At 40.4% G+C, this 14,098-nt stretch overlaps 1 protein-coding gene across 3 annotated transcripts in view; it reads left to right on the forward strand.

Moving 5' to 3' along the window:
* The window catches only part of Cntnap5 (contactin associated protein family member 5), an 897,862-nt gene that overhangs the window by 411,521 nt on the left and 472,243 nt on the right, over window positions 1-14,098 (forward strand). For all 3 annotated transcript variants that reach the window (XM_035445443.1, XM_035445444.1, XM_035445445.1), the window contains exon 6: window positions 9,449-9,633. In XM_035445443.1, the coding sequence (XP_035301334.1) occupies window positions 9,449-9,633 (185 nt within the window). The remainder of the gene's footprint in view (window positions 1-9,448; window positions 9,634-14,098) is intronic.

The following is a 14,098-nucleotide window of genomic DNA, read 5'->3' on the forward strand; positions in this document are numbered from 1 at the left end:
ACCTGCTGAGCAATCTTTCTGGGCCCTAAACATGCTGCTTTGTCTGAGAGTCTCTTCATATATCCCAGTTAATATATATTAATATAAAGATAGGACATGCATTGCTATTAATATTTCTATCAAGTAAGCAAGAAGGATAAATATAATTCAACACTGGAAACAAGCTCAAGGTACATAGGTGACATCAGAGAAAGCTATATTTTATTCATCAGGAGAATTTGAGAATCTCCACCGTACAGCCTCACTCCCAACAGTAAACAATGTAGGTCTTCATTCTGGTCCTTTTCAGTGGCAACTCCAAGCATCCTCCTTGCCTTCATAGTGAATATAAGATAGAGAAAAAGAATGAACCTACAGATTTCCAAGATTATTTCATAAAATTGATGCCTAACATAGAAGATCAAATATAAACCTAGGGATGGATAGATGACTCTGTTGCCAATTTTCTTGTCATACAATCATAAGGATCTGAGTTCAACCTCCAGAACCCATGTAAAAACCAAACTTGATAATGCATGCTTTTAATGCTTACAATCCCAGTACTTGGGAGGCAGAGACACCATGGTTCTCTGGGGCTAACCAGCCATCTGTAGCCTACTTGGTGAATTCTAATCCAGTGGGAGACCTTGCTTCAAACAAACAGAGAACACTTCAAAGCAATATGGAGGAGAGTAATTCAAGAACAACACTAGAGATTCACACACACACACACACACACACACACACACACACAGGCACACACAAATAACAAAAATAAATAAAAAGGATAAACTGAAGACATACACAGCACACTGTTGTTTAAGTATCTAGTTATCCATGCTGTGTCTTTTGAAGGCAGAATTGGTTCTGTGGTGAAATTTCACTAGGCAGTTGACCTTCTCCAAGGGTACAGCACTGACTTTTTTTTTTTTTAAAGAATTACTAACTGGGCATGAGGTTTCACTCTTTAATCCATTGGCAATGGGGTAGGGTGACCTCCCTCCCAGAATTCACAAACTTCATTTCAATTGCCCATGGTAATCTGCCTGCTGTAGAAATGCAAAGGTAAGAACCCACAGGCAGGAAGAAAGTCAAAGGGCAGAAGAACTGTGTGACTAGTACACTGTTGTTAAGTACTGAAGAGGACATCACAGAGCATGCAGGTTTAGCATCCATACAAGACTCCAGTGGTTTTGAACTGCAGTGGAATGTTGGGTGATCCCATCACGTACAGATGTAGAACAGTGACAGTCCTGTCACAGAACACTAGCAGACTTGGGTGTCCTTTGGGGGCCAGGTGCAGGGTTCAGAGGCTAAATGCATGGGCTTCTTGACAATTTCTCAAGACAATGGTAAGTTTCTCTAACTCTGAAGAAACTGGTGAGCATTCATTTTGAATTCCAGGCAATTAATTAAGCCAACTAGCATGTATTTATTACAATTATCAAGTCTTCTGAAAGGCATTTCTTTCCAATTTTCTACTTTTTGAGAGTCTACATCCAGGCACTTAAATATATATGCATATGAATATTTTGCTTATGTCATATGACAACCCTATGCAGTATTTCTTTTTTTTTTTTTAAATTTTGTTGGGAGACAGAGTCTCAGGAACCCATGGTGACTTTACACTTGCTATGGAGCTGAGAATGACATGGAACTTTGGATCCTCCTACATCCACCTTTGGGCTACTGAGAATACAGGCATACACCACACGTCCAGTTTATACAGTAATGGGCATGGAACCCAGAAAGTCATGGATGCTAGGCAAGCACTCTAATAATTGAGCTCCAGTTTACCTATATGTCATTTTTAATCCATTCTGTGATGACTGTCAATCATGTAATTTCCCATGACTGAACATCTAGAGAATATAGATCTGAAAGCTCATCAAATCTTACATAGTGTCCTGACACAAATCACTAAAATGTTATATGTCCTCATCAAACTGTAAAGTACTAAGTATCAGGTGGCCAACATTCACATGTTAAGCTGTGAGGGTGATTATTCAAGATGATCTCAAGTTCTGTGGCATTGATTGTGAAATAGGAGGACTAGTGTTTTAGACAGTGTGAATGGGTATGACAGAATCTTCATAAATTCTGCAACTTATGAAATAAGCATATGTTGAATTATTTATTCTTATCTGTTGCTCTGCCAAACATCCAACCAAAGCAACTTAGGGAAAGAAGGATTTATTTCATCTCATAACTCAATTGTACTGTCCATTATGGCAGGTAAGAGTTGATGGCCGATGGTCCCCTTGCATCTGCAGTCAGGATGTAGAGAGAGATGTACTTTATGCTAGTTCATTTTCTCCTCCCTATCCCTTCATGGTGTCACCTGGTGAAAACCTTCTGTCCACATTGAACATGGACCTTTCTACCTCAACTCAGTCTAGAAACTTCCTTACAAATATACCCAGAGTTTTGTCTACTAAGTGATTCTTGATCCTCCAAAATTGGCAGTAAATTTAATTATCACCCACCAGCAATTAAGCAATGAAATTAACACTATTGGTCTAAAAGTTGTACTTGTCAGTCTCTGCTTTAAATATATATCTACTTATATTCAAAATTTGTAACATTAACTACAACATAGCACCCATGCACCATCTAAACCATGTCACACAAACTCATTATTGAACACCTTTATATGGTGTCAAAGTCACAGAAGCTGGACACCAGTAAGAAGCAAGATTGGAGAAACTTCCACTGGATTTCCTAAGACTTATTTGTATTTCATTGCTTTAGTGATACCCAGAGATTTGGCCTGTCTTTTTGAGAAGGCAGCTGGTGTGGGGGTGGGATCAAGTCATCTGGAATCACCTCCCTTCATTTTAGTGTTCTCACTTGCATGCTTAAGAGAACACTTGTGAGTCCTGCCTATATAAAACACTGCTACAGATTCATGCCTTTCTGGTTCCAGCTAAACTATGGAGTGATAATTTGCCTTGGCATTCTTATAATGTCCTTCTACTGTTGTATTTCACCATTTTCCTTCAGTACAGAACTCTGCTCTCTAATTCATCGAGTTGTTTTCTGAACTCCTCCACTCCTAGTCTGAAGTACTGCTCACAAGCAACAGACTATTAGGATTGAATGCAGATTGTGACAACACAGAGATGGGGGAGAGTGGGGTTATCATTCTCGTCCAGCATGAAGAATGGAGAGAATATTAGCTTTGGGTCAGGTAGAGCTGAGTGGTAACTAGTTCTCTGTGTCCTTGTGCAAGTCACACATCTTCTTAACCAACTTCTTAAAAAAATATGGAGGGATTTGGAGAGATAGCCCAGTGGTTAAGAGCTCTTCCTGCTCTTGCAGAGGACTGGAGTTTGGTTTCAAATATCCATGTCAGGCAGCTTAGAGCTGCCTATAACTCTAGCTCCAGGAGACTCAATGCCCTATTTTAGACTTCATACACGCACACACACACACACACACACACACACACACACACACACACACACAGACACACACACAACACACACACACACACACACACACACACACACAGACACACACACACACAGACACACACACACACACACAGACACACACACACAGACACACACACACAGACACACACACACACACACACACACAGACACACACACACACACAGACACACACACACACACAGACACACAGACACACACACACAGACACACAGACACACACACACAGACACACACACACAGACACACACACACAGACACAGACACACACACACACACACACACACACAGACACACACACACACACAGACACACACACACACACACACACACACAGACACACACACACTCCCTACCTCTCATAAAATTTTAAAAATACTAAAACAATATAAAGACTATTACCTATATAAGAAATTTGACAAGGCTGAAGAGATGGGTCTTTGGTAAAGTGACTATGATCTTCAGAGTCCACAAAGACTGGGTATGCTAGCATAAACCTGTATTCCCAGGACGGAGGAGGCAGAAACAGGTAGATTCCTGAAACTCTCTGTCCAGCTAGCCCATGATATACTTCTTAGGATAATGGAAAGGAGTGAAAACAAACATGAAGGTAAAAACGTAAATGCTGGAGAGAAGACTCAGCAGTTTAAAGAGCAGAGGATGGACATGCAGTTCTCAGTACCCACATGGAAAGGCTCATAGCTGCTTATAACTCTTGGTCCTGCTGTGGCCTCCATGGGCACCTGTATCCAACCCCACAGATATACTCACAGATACACACGCACACACACACACACACACACACACACACACACACACACACACACACACCACCACCACCCACCACCACCACCGCCTATAACTCTGGCTCTAGTCTCCAGAAGACTGGGGGTGCTGCCATGGCCGCCATGGGCACCTGTATTCAATACACATATATACTCAAAAGACAAAAACACACACACACACACACACACACACACACACACACACACGCCTATAACTCTGGGTTCAGAATACTAGAAGACCAGACTGTGGGTTCTGTTGTGGCCTCCATGGACACCTTCACTCAACCACACTCATAGATATAGGCACATGCACTCACACAAATGCTAAAAATACATCTCTAAGTGTCTGCTGGAGAGACAACTGGGCAAGTAAAAACACTTTTGCACTTACAGACATCCTGGGTTCAATTTCCAGGTCCCACATGGCAGCTCATAATCCTTGATCTGTAATTTCAGTTCCAAGGCATTCAGCACCCTTGCCTAACTTCAAGAAGCACAAACATGGTGCACTATCACGGATGTTAGAAAAATATTCATGCTTGTAAAATTTTAAAAACCAGACATACTAAATCTTTTAAAAGTGCAAACACCCCTTCCCCGTATTCATTCCAATAAGGCTTAGGTGGTACTTACGTCATCTTCAAACTAAATAGAAAAGAGTTCCATTAGAAACAAATTTCAATGTCTTTGGGCCTAAAGCCAGCTTCTTCCTCATTGTTTCATTTGTATTCTTCTCAGCTGTTTCTGAGGATTTTTATCTTGTCTTAATAAATTGAAAAACTGCTAAAATGGGATAATTGAACATCAAATGCAACTGAGATTAAAACTGGAAACAGGTGTCCTGAGATAAAGGCTGTGATAGTGTGCTGAGAATTGTGTTTTCTGTGGTTTCCATAACAACAGTCTGGGTTTCTAGCGGAGGTTTCATTAGAAGATAGCTGTTCTCTCTTCATCAATATAATTCTAAGCCACTAATACAGACCAATTCTCACTAACTTCAATGTAGGATATTGTAGTTTTAGTGAAAAATAACTAAAGAAGGAGTGGACAGAATTCATTCATATCTTCCTCTTCTTGAGTCAGTGAAGAATTGTTCTTGTGGGCTGCTGAGATGGTCAGTGGGCAAAGATGCTCACTGCCAAGGCTGACAGTGTGAATTCAAACCCTGGGATACAGAAGACAGCAGGAGCAAACCAGCTCCCTCCCACATCTTTTTCTCTGGTCTAAACATAAAAACCATTGCAAGCTCACCCTGTCCCCACGAATTAGTAAGTATGTGTAATAAAAACTGAGCCTGTGAATGTGGACATAACTCAGTGGTAGATGATATTACAAGTCTAGACAAAGTGTTCAAGACATTGAATTCATCCTGCAGTCACCAAGGAAACACACATGTGAAACTCCTTGTAATTCAGGTGGTGTTCAGTAATTCACATAGGATTAACATAATAACTTCAGAATGTTCTTTCTAGATATAGTTAACTATAAATATAGAAGAAAAGGAAAATATTTTTGATGTGGCAAATTTTTGTACTTTATGTGTTTATAGTGTTTTTGCATAGTAGTGTTCAGTGTGCATTTACATATTTCTATTCTATTAAGAATTTAAGTTGTTAGATATTTTATTAGGTTTCACTTTTAATTTCATCTAAAGATGTAGTTTTTGCTTATAAATATTTAAAAAGGCTTTGAGAACTTCATAAATGCTACTACAACAGCTATCTAATATCCTTTTGTTGACTTTATATGTAAATTTAATCTCTCTCCAAACTACTGAATATTATCTCCAATATTTAAATCCTTAGACTTTTCTTAGGCCCATATTAATTGTTGCCTTAGAATACATTTCAAGGAGGCCAGCATGGGACTGATCCAGACTCCTCAACATGGATGTCAATGAGGAGGCGCTAGTATTTATCCCTGGCATAATAAGGGACTTTGGGAGCCCATCCCACATGGAGGGATGCTCTCTCAACCTGGACACATGGGGGGAGGGCCTAGGCCCTTCCCAGGATGATATGACAGACTTTGGGGACCCACATAGAGGGCCATACCCTCCCTGGGGAGCAGAGGGGGATGAGGTTGGGGGGAGGGGAGGGAGAGGGCAAAGGGATTGCCATGTAAAGCAGCCTTGTTTCTAATTTGAACTAATAAAAACAATCTCTTTTGGGGAAATAAATTTGTATTCATAGATAAAAAAGAATACATTTTAAGAATGTAGATGACTAGGTTAAAGGGCAAGGACTTAAAGATCCCCTTCTAATGACTCAATTGCATTTTACCATGTTTTCTTAAGATGTTCATCTGAGATAGTCACTAGTGGGGTTTAGACAGCTCCAACTGCCTGCCTTCCAACATAGTGCAAGAACTGGCTTTCAGAATTCAAAATAAGTAAATGGTGAAACACACTTGGAGATATCCTCTGTGATGTCAAAAGCAGGGATGGACTGTTAAAGAGAAGAGAAATTATTATGCTTCTTTTTTCCTTTTTCTATTTTTCATATGTGAGCATGTCTGAATCGGGGGTTTTAATTTTGCATGTGTGTAGTAACACACATGTGGGTACATGTGCACCTGTGTGTTCCTGCATATGGAACCCCACAGTTGATGCTGGAAATCATCCTGGACTGTTATTCTTCCTTATTTTTCAAGTGAGAGACTCTCAGTCAAATGCAGAGCTCAGTGAGATGGGTAGTCTTGTGACAGACAGTTTGCACAGGAATCCTCAGTCTCCTGCTCCAGCGCTGTAACCGTAGTACGCCACCACAGCCACCAGGCATTTACCAGGGTTTCTAGAGATCTGAATCCTGATCCTTGAGCCTTCAAAACAAGCACTTAGATTGTTGAGTCATCTCTCCAGCCCCCAAATAATAAATTTTCAAAAGCAAAGCAGCTTCAGTGTTAAAGTAAATGAAAAAGAAAAAGCAATAGACAAAAAAGTCAAAGAACAAAAATATACCTTCAAAATTTATATTACAGAAAACAGACTAAATGCAAATTGTTAGAAGAACAAATGGGTAAAGGTCAGAATATGGCTCACAAAAATGAAGCAAAGTTGAAGAGATTTTCAACTCTATTCATGCCAAGAGAAATAGACATTAATCGCTTAAGGAGACGGGACAGTGGGTAAAGTATGTGCCACATAAGTGTGAGAATCTGAGTTTGGAATGCCAGCATCCACATAAAGCTAGACTATTTATAATCCCAGCTCTCTCTCTCTCTCTCTCTCTCTCTCTCTCTCTCTCTCTCTCTCTGTGGGGGGGGGCTGTGTTTTGAGCCAGTGTTTCTCTGTAGCCTTGGGATCTGTCCTGGAAGTCTCTCTGTAGACCAAGATGGTCCAGAACTCACAGAGATGCACCTGTCTCTGCCTGTTGAGTGCTAGGATTAAAGGCATGCACCACCACTGCCCAGCTATCCCCAGCTCTCTTACTATAGGATGGGAGACAGAGATGAGAGAATCTCCAGAAGCTCAGCGGCTGGTTAGTCAGGGATGGATATTTATGAGCAAACAAGAGACACTGTCTGCAATTAGATGAAAGGTAAAGGCTGACATTCAAAGCTATCAATGACCTCCAAAGGTGCCCACCCCCCCACAGAGAGAGAGAGATAGAGAGAGAGAGAGAGGAGAGAGAGAGATGTGTTAAAATTATTCAGAAATATGATTCCTACCTATCAGACACTTATAAATTAGAGTAGGTATTAAGGTTGGCATAACTTTTAAAGGAGCAGAATTGGCTGCAAATGTCAGATTTTATATGGTTGCTAATCTAACCTTTCTTCAGTGCTAATCTGAATACAGCAACCTCACCCTGGCCTGGAGGGTGCAGCCAGCTCTGTCACCTAGCTCTCCTCTGCTAAGGGAACCTTCCATTGTCCCTGTCACCTCTCAGTCTAGTCACCAGTTTCTCCAAACTGGGTGGACACTGCCTTTTCCTGTGTACTTTGCCTTTTGTCTGTGTTTATGTAGTCATCTGTCCTAACTACCATTACTGGAATACACTAGCACTGGAAATCTCAGAAGAGAGAGTTCTACCTCCCTCCAAATTTTTGTCTGTATGACCATGACCAGTACTGTGAGATTACAATGTCTCTTGGAGGAAGGACAGCAAGAAAAGAGGGGGTATTTATTAAGACATTAGCATAATCTGACAGTGGTGAGAATTCAAGGCTTATAGAATAAATGAATAGTAAATCACCAAAAGAGCATCACACATTAATGCACCAGCTCTCCTTTGCAAGGGTGCTAAGTGGGGCATCCACACTCCAACTTCAGAAGAAAGTCAGTCATCCTTATTCAGTGAGACAGACAGCACCATTAGGACACATCAGGTAGGAGTGTGCAGTCCATAGCGAGATTAGCTGCCTCTGACTCCTGAATGTCACATAATCATGTGTGCACAGATGAGTGCAGGTGGGGTCAAGGATGACACAGTTTAAGAAAGAAGAGACACACTTAGCTATCATAATCTATTAGGAGGTGGGGATATAACCAATTCTCTCAAATTAAAATTAATATATAAGGGGCCCAAATAATATTTCAGTGTGTAAAGGTGTTTGCCGCCAGACTTGATGGCCAGAGTTATAGTGCAACACACACATGATAGAAGAAGAGAAACAACTCAATAGACATGAACTCCTGTGCTTGCACTCTCATATGTGCCCCCTCACACATGACATTTATATAGATTTAAAAATTATTTATATGTAATGATAGCTCCCCCTTAAAGTTGAGACAGATTCTGTGTGGTTGTAGCAGCTATAATCTTTTTGGTGGAAGGACTCAGTTCATACAGTAGGCACTCAACAGTTGCAGCTGGAATGGTTATGTCTTTGTGCAGAAACATACTCTGTTTGACCACTGGCTTCCTCCCAAGCCAGTTCAAGATTTGCTTTCTTCATTCATACTACTAAAAAGAAAAGCATGTGTATGAATTAAGTTATTTTTTCTGAATATGGAAACTTTTCTTTTAAATTTATTCCTGTGGCCAGTACCATAAGCATTCCCATCACCATGCAATCGCTGGTGTCCCAGAAACACTATGTTTCTTTTCAGGAAGTAGGGGTGCAAATCATTTGAGCTAGACCCCTGCGTTCCCGGTGATGGGAACGGTAGAGGGACAGCTCACATTCGTTTGAGGAAACATCGGGTACCTGGTATTGAGGGCTGTTGATGGGCAGGATTCAAAGCTGCCTAGGCTAAGACTCCACCCTGCCTCCCTTCCTCTGCAGATGACAGCAAAGCCAGACTCAGCAGCATCGCGCCCTCTGCCATACTGGGTAGCCTTCTGGATGACCAGCACTGGCACTCGGTTCTCCTGGAGAGGGTGGGCAAGCAAGCGAACTTCACTGTGGACACGAACACGCAACACTTCCGAACCAAGGGTGAGACAGATGTCCTGGACATCGACTATGAGGTGAGTCAATCCTTCCCAAAGGTTCCCAGGAGTGGGCTATCTGTAAATAGAAGCTTTTGGTCCCTCCATTTGGGCTAGGCTATGAGGGCACAGTCACCAAGGAAGAGCCTCACAGTAAGGTCCAGAAATGCCTTTGCCAAGTTCTGTGTGGCTGAGAAAGTATCAATAGTGTGAGTTAAAATCAGGACTTCTCTTTTACTTTCTGTATGTACATATGTACACATGTGGATAGACATAGGTGTCTTTGTCTTTGTGTGTGTGTGTATGTGTGTGTGTGTGTGTGTGTGTGTGTATCCTAGTTTCATTTCTGCTGCTGTGTAAAGAAGCAAACAAAACCAACAAAAAAAACATCTAAAACAAGGGCTTAATTATTAGCTTATGATTCCTGACAATAATCCATTATTTCAAAGCAGTCAAGGCAAGAAATCAAGTAATTAGTCACATTGCATCTTCAGTTAAAAGCAAAAAGAATAAGTGCATTTTTCTTGCTTGCTTATTCTCAAGTACCTGTATTCTCACTCATACAGTTCAGGTTCCATCCCAGGTGATAATGTAGACCACATTAAGAGTAGATATCCCTACCTCAAATAATGACCAAGATCATCTCCTACTGACATGCTATAGGCAAGTGTAATAGAGATTCAGTTGATTCTTCCCAGGTGATTCTAAGTTTTATCAAGTGGATCTTTAAAGCTAACCATAAAATGTGTATATGTCTTTAAGTGTGTACATATGCCTGTGTGAATCCTCCCAGTGTTATTGCCTCTTGGATATATATAACCATTCATTCTTTAACAGAGACTTAATTAGTTACAATATTAAATGCTACAGAAAATACTAACAAAATCTCAGGTATGAACTAGAAAGGGATTTGCTGACAAGCCTGATGACTTGAGTTCAGTTCCCAAGAACCACATAGTAGAAGTCTAATTTTCAAAAATCACCATAATTCTTAGAACCCATGTTCTCAGAGGGGCGCTTTTCCTTTTACATCCATGGCCACTTGAACTTTTAACTAATAAACTTAAACTATTTGTCCGTTTCTGTGGTACTAGAGACTGAACCTGGAGTCCTGATTGAAGAGATCAGTGGAATGCATCCTACTAAAGAAGGCCTTAGATATTCTGGTCTAATTGTGCAAGTAACACAGAGCAGTGACCAGGGGACAGTGGAGAGATGAATGGGGCCTTAGGGGAGGGGGAAGGAGGTTAGGGGGCTTTCTCATAGAAAGAAGGAAATGTCCTCCAGCAGAAGACCTCAGTGGGTATTTGCTGATCCTATTAGCAGGATCAGAAGGGAAAATGTAAATGTGTACAGCAGGTACCAAGGCAGGAATGTCAAACTACACAGTGGGCAGAGTTTAAACAATAGCAGTACTGTGTAGGAGTTAGTTAAGTGCAAGAGGACCAAAGGCTAGCGGTTTCAGGGCTTCTGAAAGACATTGTCCATAATTAAACTTTATTAAATGAGTTGGGAAATAAATTAAAGGAAATAATTTTGAGGAAATGAATTTGTTAATTTTTAATTATTTTGCTATGAAATTATCTCTCATTTATTTACTTCTACACCAGGACTTTTATAATTGCTCCATCTGGGGAATGTCTTATACCTAAGATGTACACAAACACTGCAATTTGAAGACTGACATTGTTTTATAGATGGCCTGGACTGGGAGTAAGAAATCTTATGTGTCATTGAAAGCCCATTTTTCTATGGTTTAATTGTTGAAGATTAGTGTGTGTGTGTGTGTGTGTGTTGTGTATCACTTCGGATTGAAACTAGAAGTATTCACATGTTAGGAAGCCACATTTCCAGTAAGCTATATCTGCACTCATTTTTGTTTTTAGTTTATCAATTGAATTTAATTAAAATTATTATATTATTTTAAGAGAGGATCTCATGTAGCCTAGGCTGGCCTTGAAATCCCCAAACTTCCTGAGTACTAGGATTACAGGTGTACACTCCCACAATCTTCTCCATATGGTGCTAAATATGGAACTCTACCAACAAAGCTGCATCCACAGCCCCTATTTTTTTTTAATATTCAAGAAAAGACTTCATTAAATTACCTGCCTCAGCCTACTAGGTAAGTGAAATACAGGCCTGTTTGACCAGACAGACAATACTGATTTTTTTCTTTCATAGAAGAAAGGAAGAAAGGGGGGGGAAGAGAAGAAGGAAGGAAGAAAGGGGAGGAAGGGAGGAAGGAAGGAAGGAGACAGAAATTCTGATTACAGATAAAGGTTTAGAGAAATACATCTTAAAGAATCAAGAGTAACTTGTTAGAATAAAATAAATACATTGTTTATCTTTATTAAATTTTATGTAAAAGCAATTTGTAGAGGAAAGGGTTTATTTCAGATTATGCTTCCAAGTATCTGTTCATCATCCATGAAGTCAGAACTGGAACTCAGGGCAGGAAGCTGATGGCAGGGACTGATGTAGAGACCATAGAGGAATGCTTCTTTATGGTTTGCTCCTCATGGCTTATTCAGCCTGCTTCGTATATATGTCAGGACAAGGACCAAAAATCTTTTTTGTTGTTGTTGTTTGGTTTTTCGAGACAGGGTTTCTCTGTGGCTTTGGAGGCTGTCCTGGAACTAGCTCTTGTAGACCAGGCTGGTCTCGAACTCACAGAGATCTGCCTGCCTCTGCCTCCCGAGTGCTGGGATTAAAGGCGTGCACCACCAATGCCTGGCAAGGACCAAAATCTTATGAATGGCACCACACACTGTGAGGTGTGATTTTCCACATGAATCATCAATCAAGAAAATGCCTCACGAGTTTCTACATAAGCCAGTGTTGTAGGGAAGTTTTCTAAATTAGGGCTCCCTTTTCTTAAATGATTCTAGTTTATGTGAAGTTGAGATATAACCAGTCGGAACAGAGAGATTGTTTTGATTAGGTGAACTGAGAACCTACATGCTGTGGATGACACCATTCCCTGGGATGAGGTCCTGGGTGGCATCCAAAGAAGAAATTGTGCTAAGCACAAGCACTTATTGCTGTCTACAGTGGGTAGCATGTGAGCAGTTCCCTCAAACTCATTGCTGCCACAATGGACTGCACCTTGAACACTGAGCTGATAGAAGCCCTTACTTAAATTGCTTTATCAGGAAAAAAACTAAACTAGAAGGGATTTCTGGGTGATTATGAGGAAACCTTAGAACACAATTTAAGACCCTGGTGGGATGGAGGAAAGGGTAAGGTATAAAGAAGGAATGGAAATGTTAGGAGTAGACCTATTCCTTTTTTCAGTCATTAATCATGAGCCTTAAGATAGATGTTTTCTTTTGATCCAAAATCCTACTCAGTATATTATAGATAATATATGTCATTCAGTGTCTTCAAAAGACACATTGACATCCTTTGTCTTGAAAGTCAAGATGCCAGTAGGTATTTTTGAATTGCTAAAAACTGAAAATCTTTGAGTACCTATCACTTTCCTATGTCAACTTGTTTAATTGATGGAAGATACAAAGAGAATGCAGTAACTTAGATTTTCCTCAAATCACAGAAGTGTCTTCAATGAACTTGAAGACAACATTGTCAAAAGGAAAACCATAAAGTAATCATTTGTTCTCGCCATTCTTTCCAAATACTTTAATGTCCAAGGTGACTGTTCTAAAATCTATGCTATTACCTAATTCACCATGAACTTGCAAGCCGATTTACTAGTGTATGATCTCATTTGTTCAGATTTTCTCTGAGATCACAGCTGTGAGACATTGAAATGAATGTTAGATTTTACAGAAATTGAACTCAGTGATGGCACTTAGTTCATGAAGTTGGAAACCCTTCCTTCTGGTATACCTTGCCTGTGAAAAACTCTCCTTAAGAGCAAAACTCCTTGAAATATTTCTCTTAAGCAATTGTTACTTCAGGGACCTCAAACTGCTGCCAGCATGTGCAGACAGGTTGCTCTAGATATCATAAAAGAAGACAGATTGAGGATGATGGCAGACACCAGCTGTACCAGAAGACAAGGGTTATGTGTCAGAAGTCTCTAGCCTTGAAGATTTATCTCAAAGGAAGTGGCAAGAAGAAAAGGCCTCCTGGGAGCAGAGCAATGTTCCTCACCTACACACTGGTATAAACCTAAAAGATGAGAACTTGAAATTTCAGCTTCTCAGATGCAAAATCATTGCAGCTGTTAGGAGCAAAGCTGAACATAGCTGTCCATATTGAGGATGGGCTTCATCACAGTACATCCTGTTAAGTAGAAACCACACTCCACTTTCTGCCCTGAACTCTGTGTGCACACAGGGGATAGACTCCTACAGTTGGAAGGATGCTGAGGTCATTTCCTGTGAACCACTGTCAGAGCATGCCAGGATATTTTTCAGATCTCCTCTCTTATAGTCTATGTCAGAGCTAAATATATTATGCAACTCTATTTCATTTACAAACTTTACCAAAATATAGGTAAATGTTGTACCTACTGATCCTTCTGTTAGAATCAAAA

This window comes from Cricetulus griseus, chromosome 5, assembly GCF_003668045.3.
Source record: "Cricetulus griseus strain 17A/GY chromosome 5, alternate assembly CriGri-PICRH-1.0, whole genome shotgun sequence".
In the NCBI taxonomy this organism is placed as follows: Eukaryota; Metazoa; Chordata; class Mammalia; order Rodentia; family Cricetidae; genus Cricetulus; species Cricetulus griseus.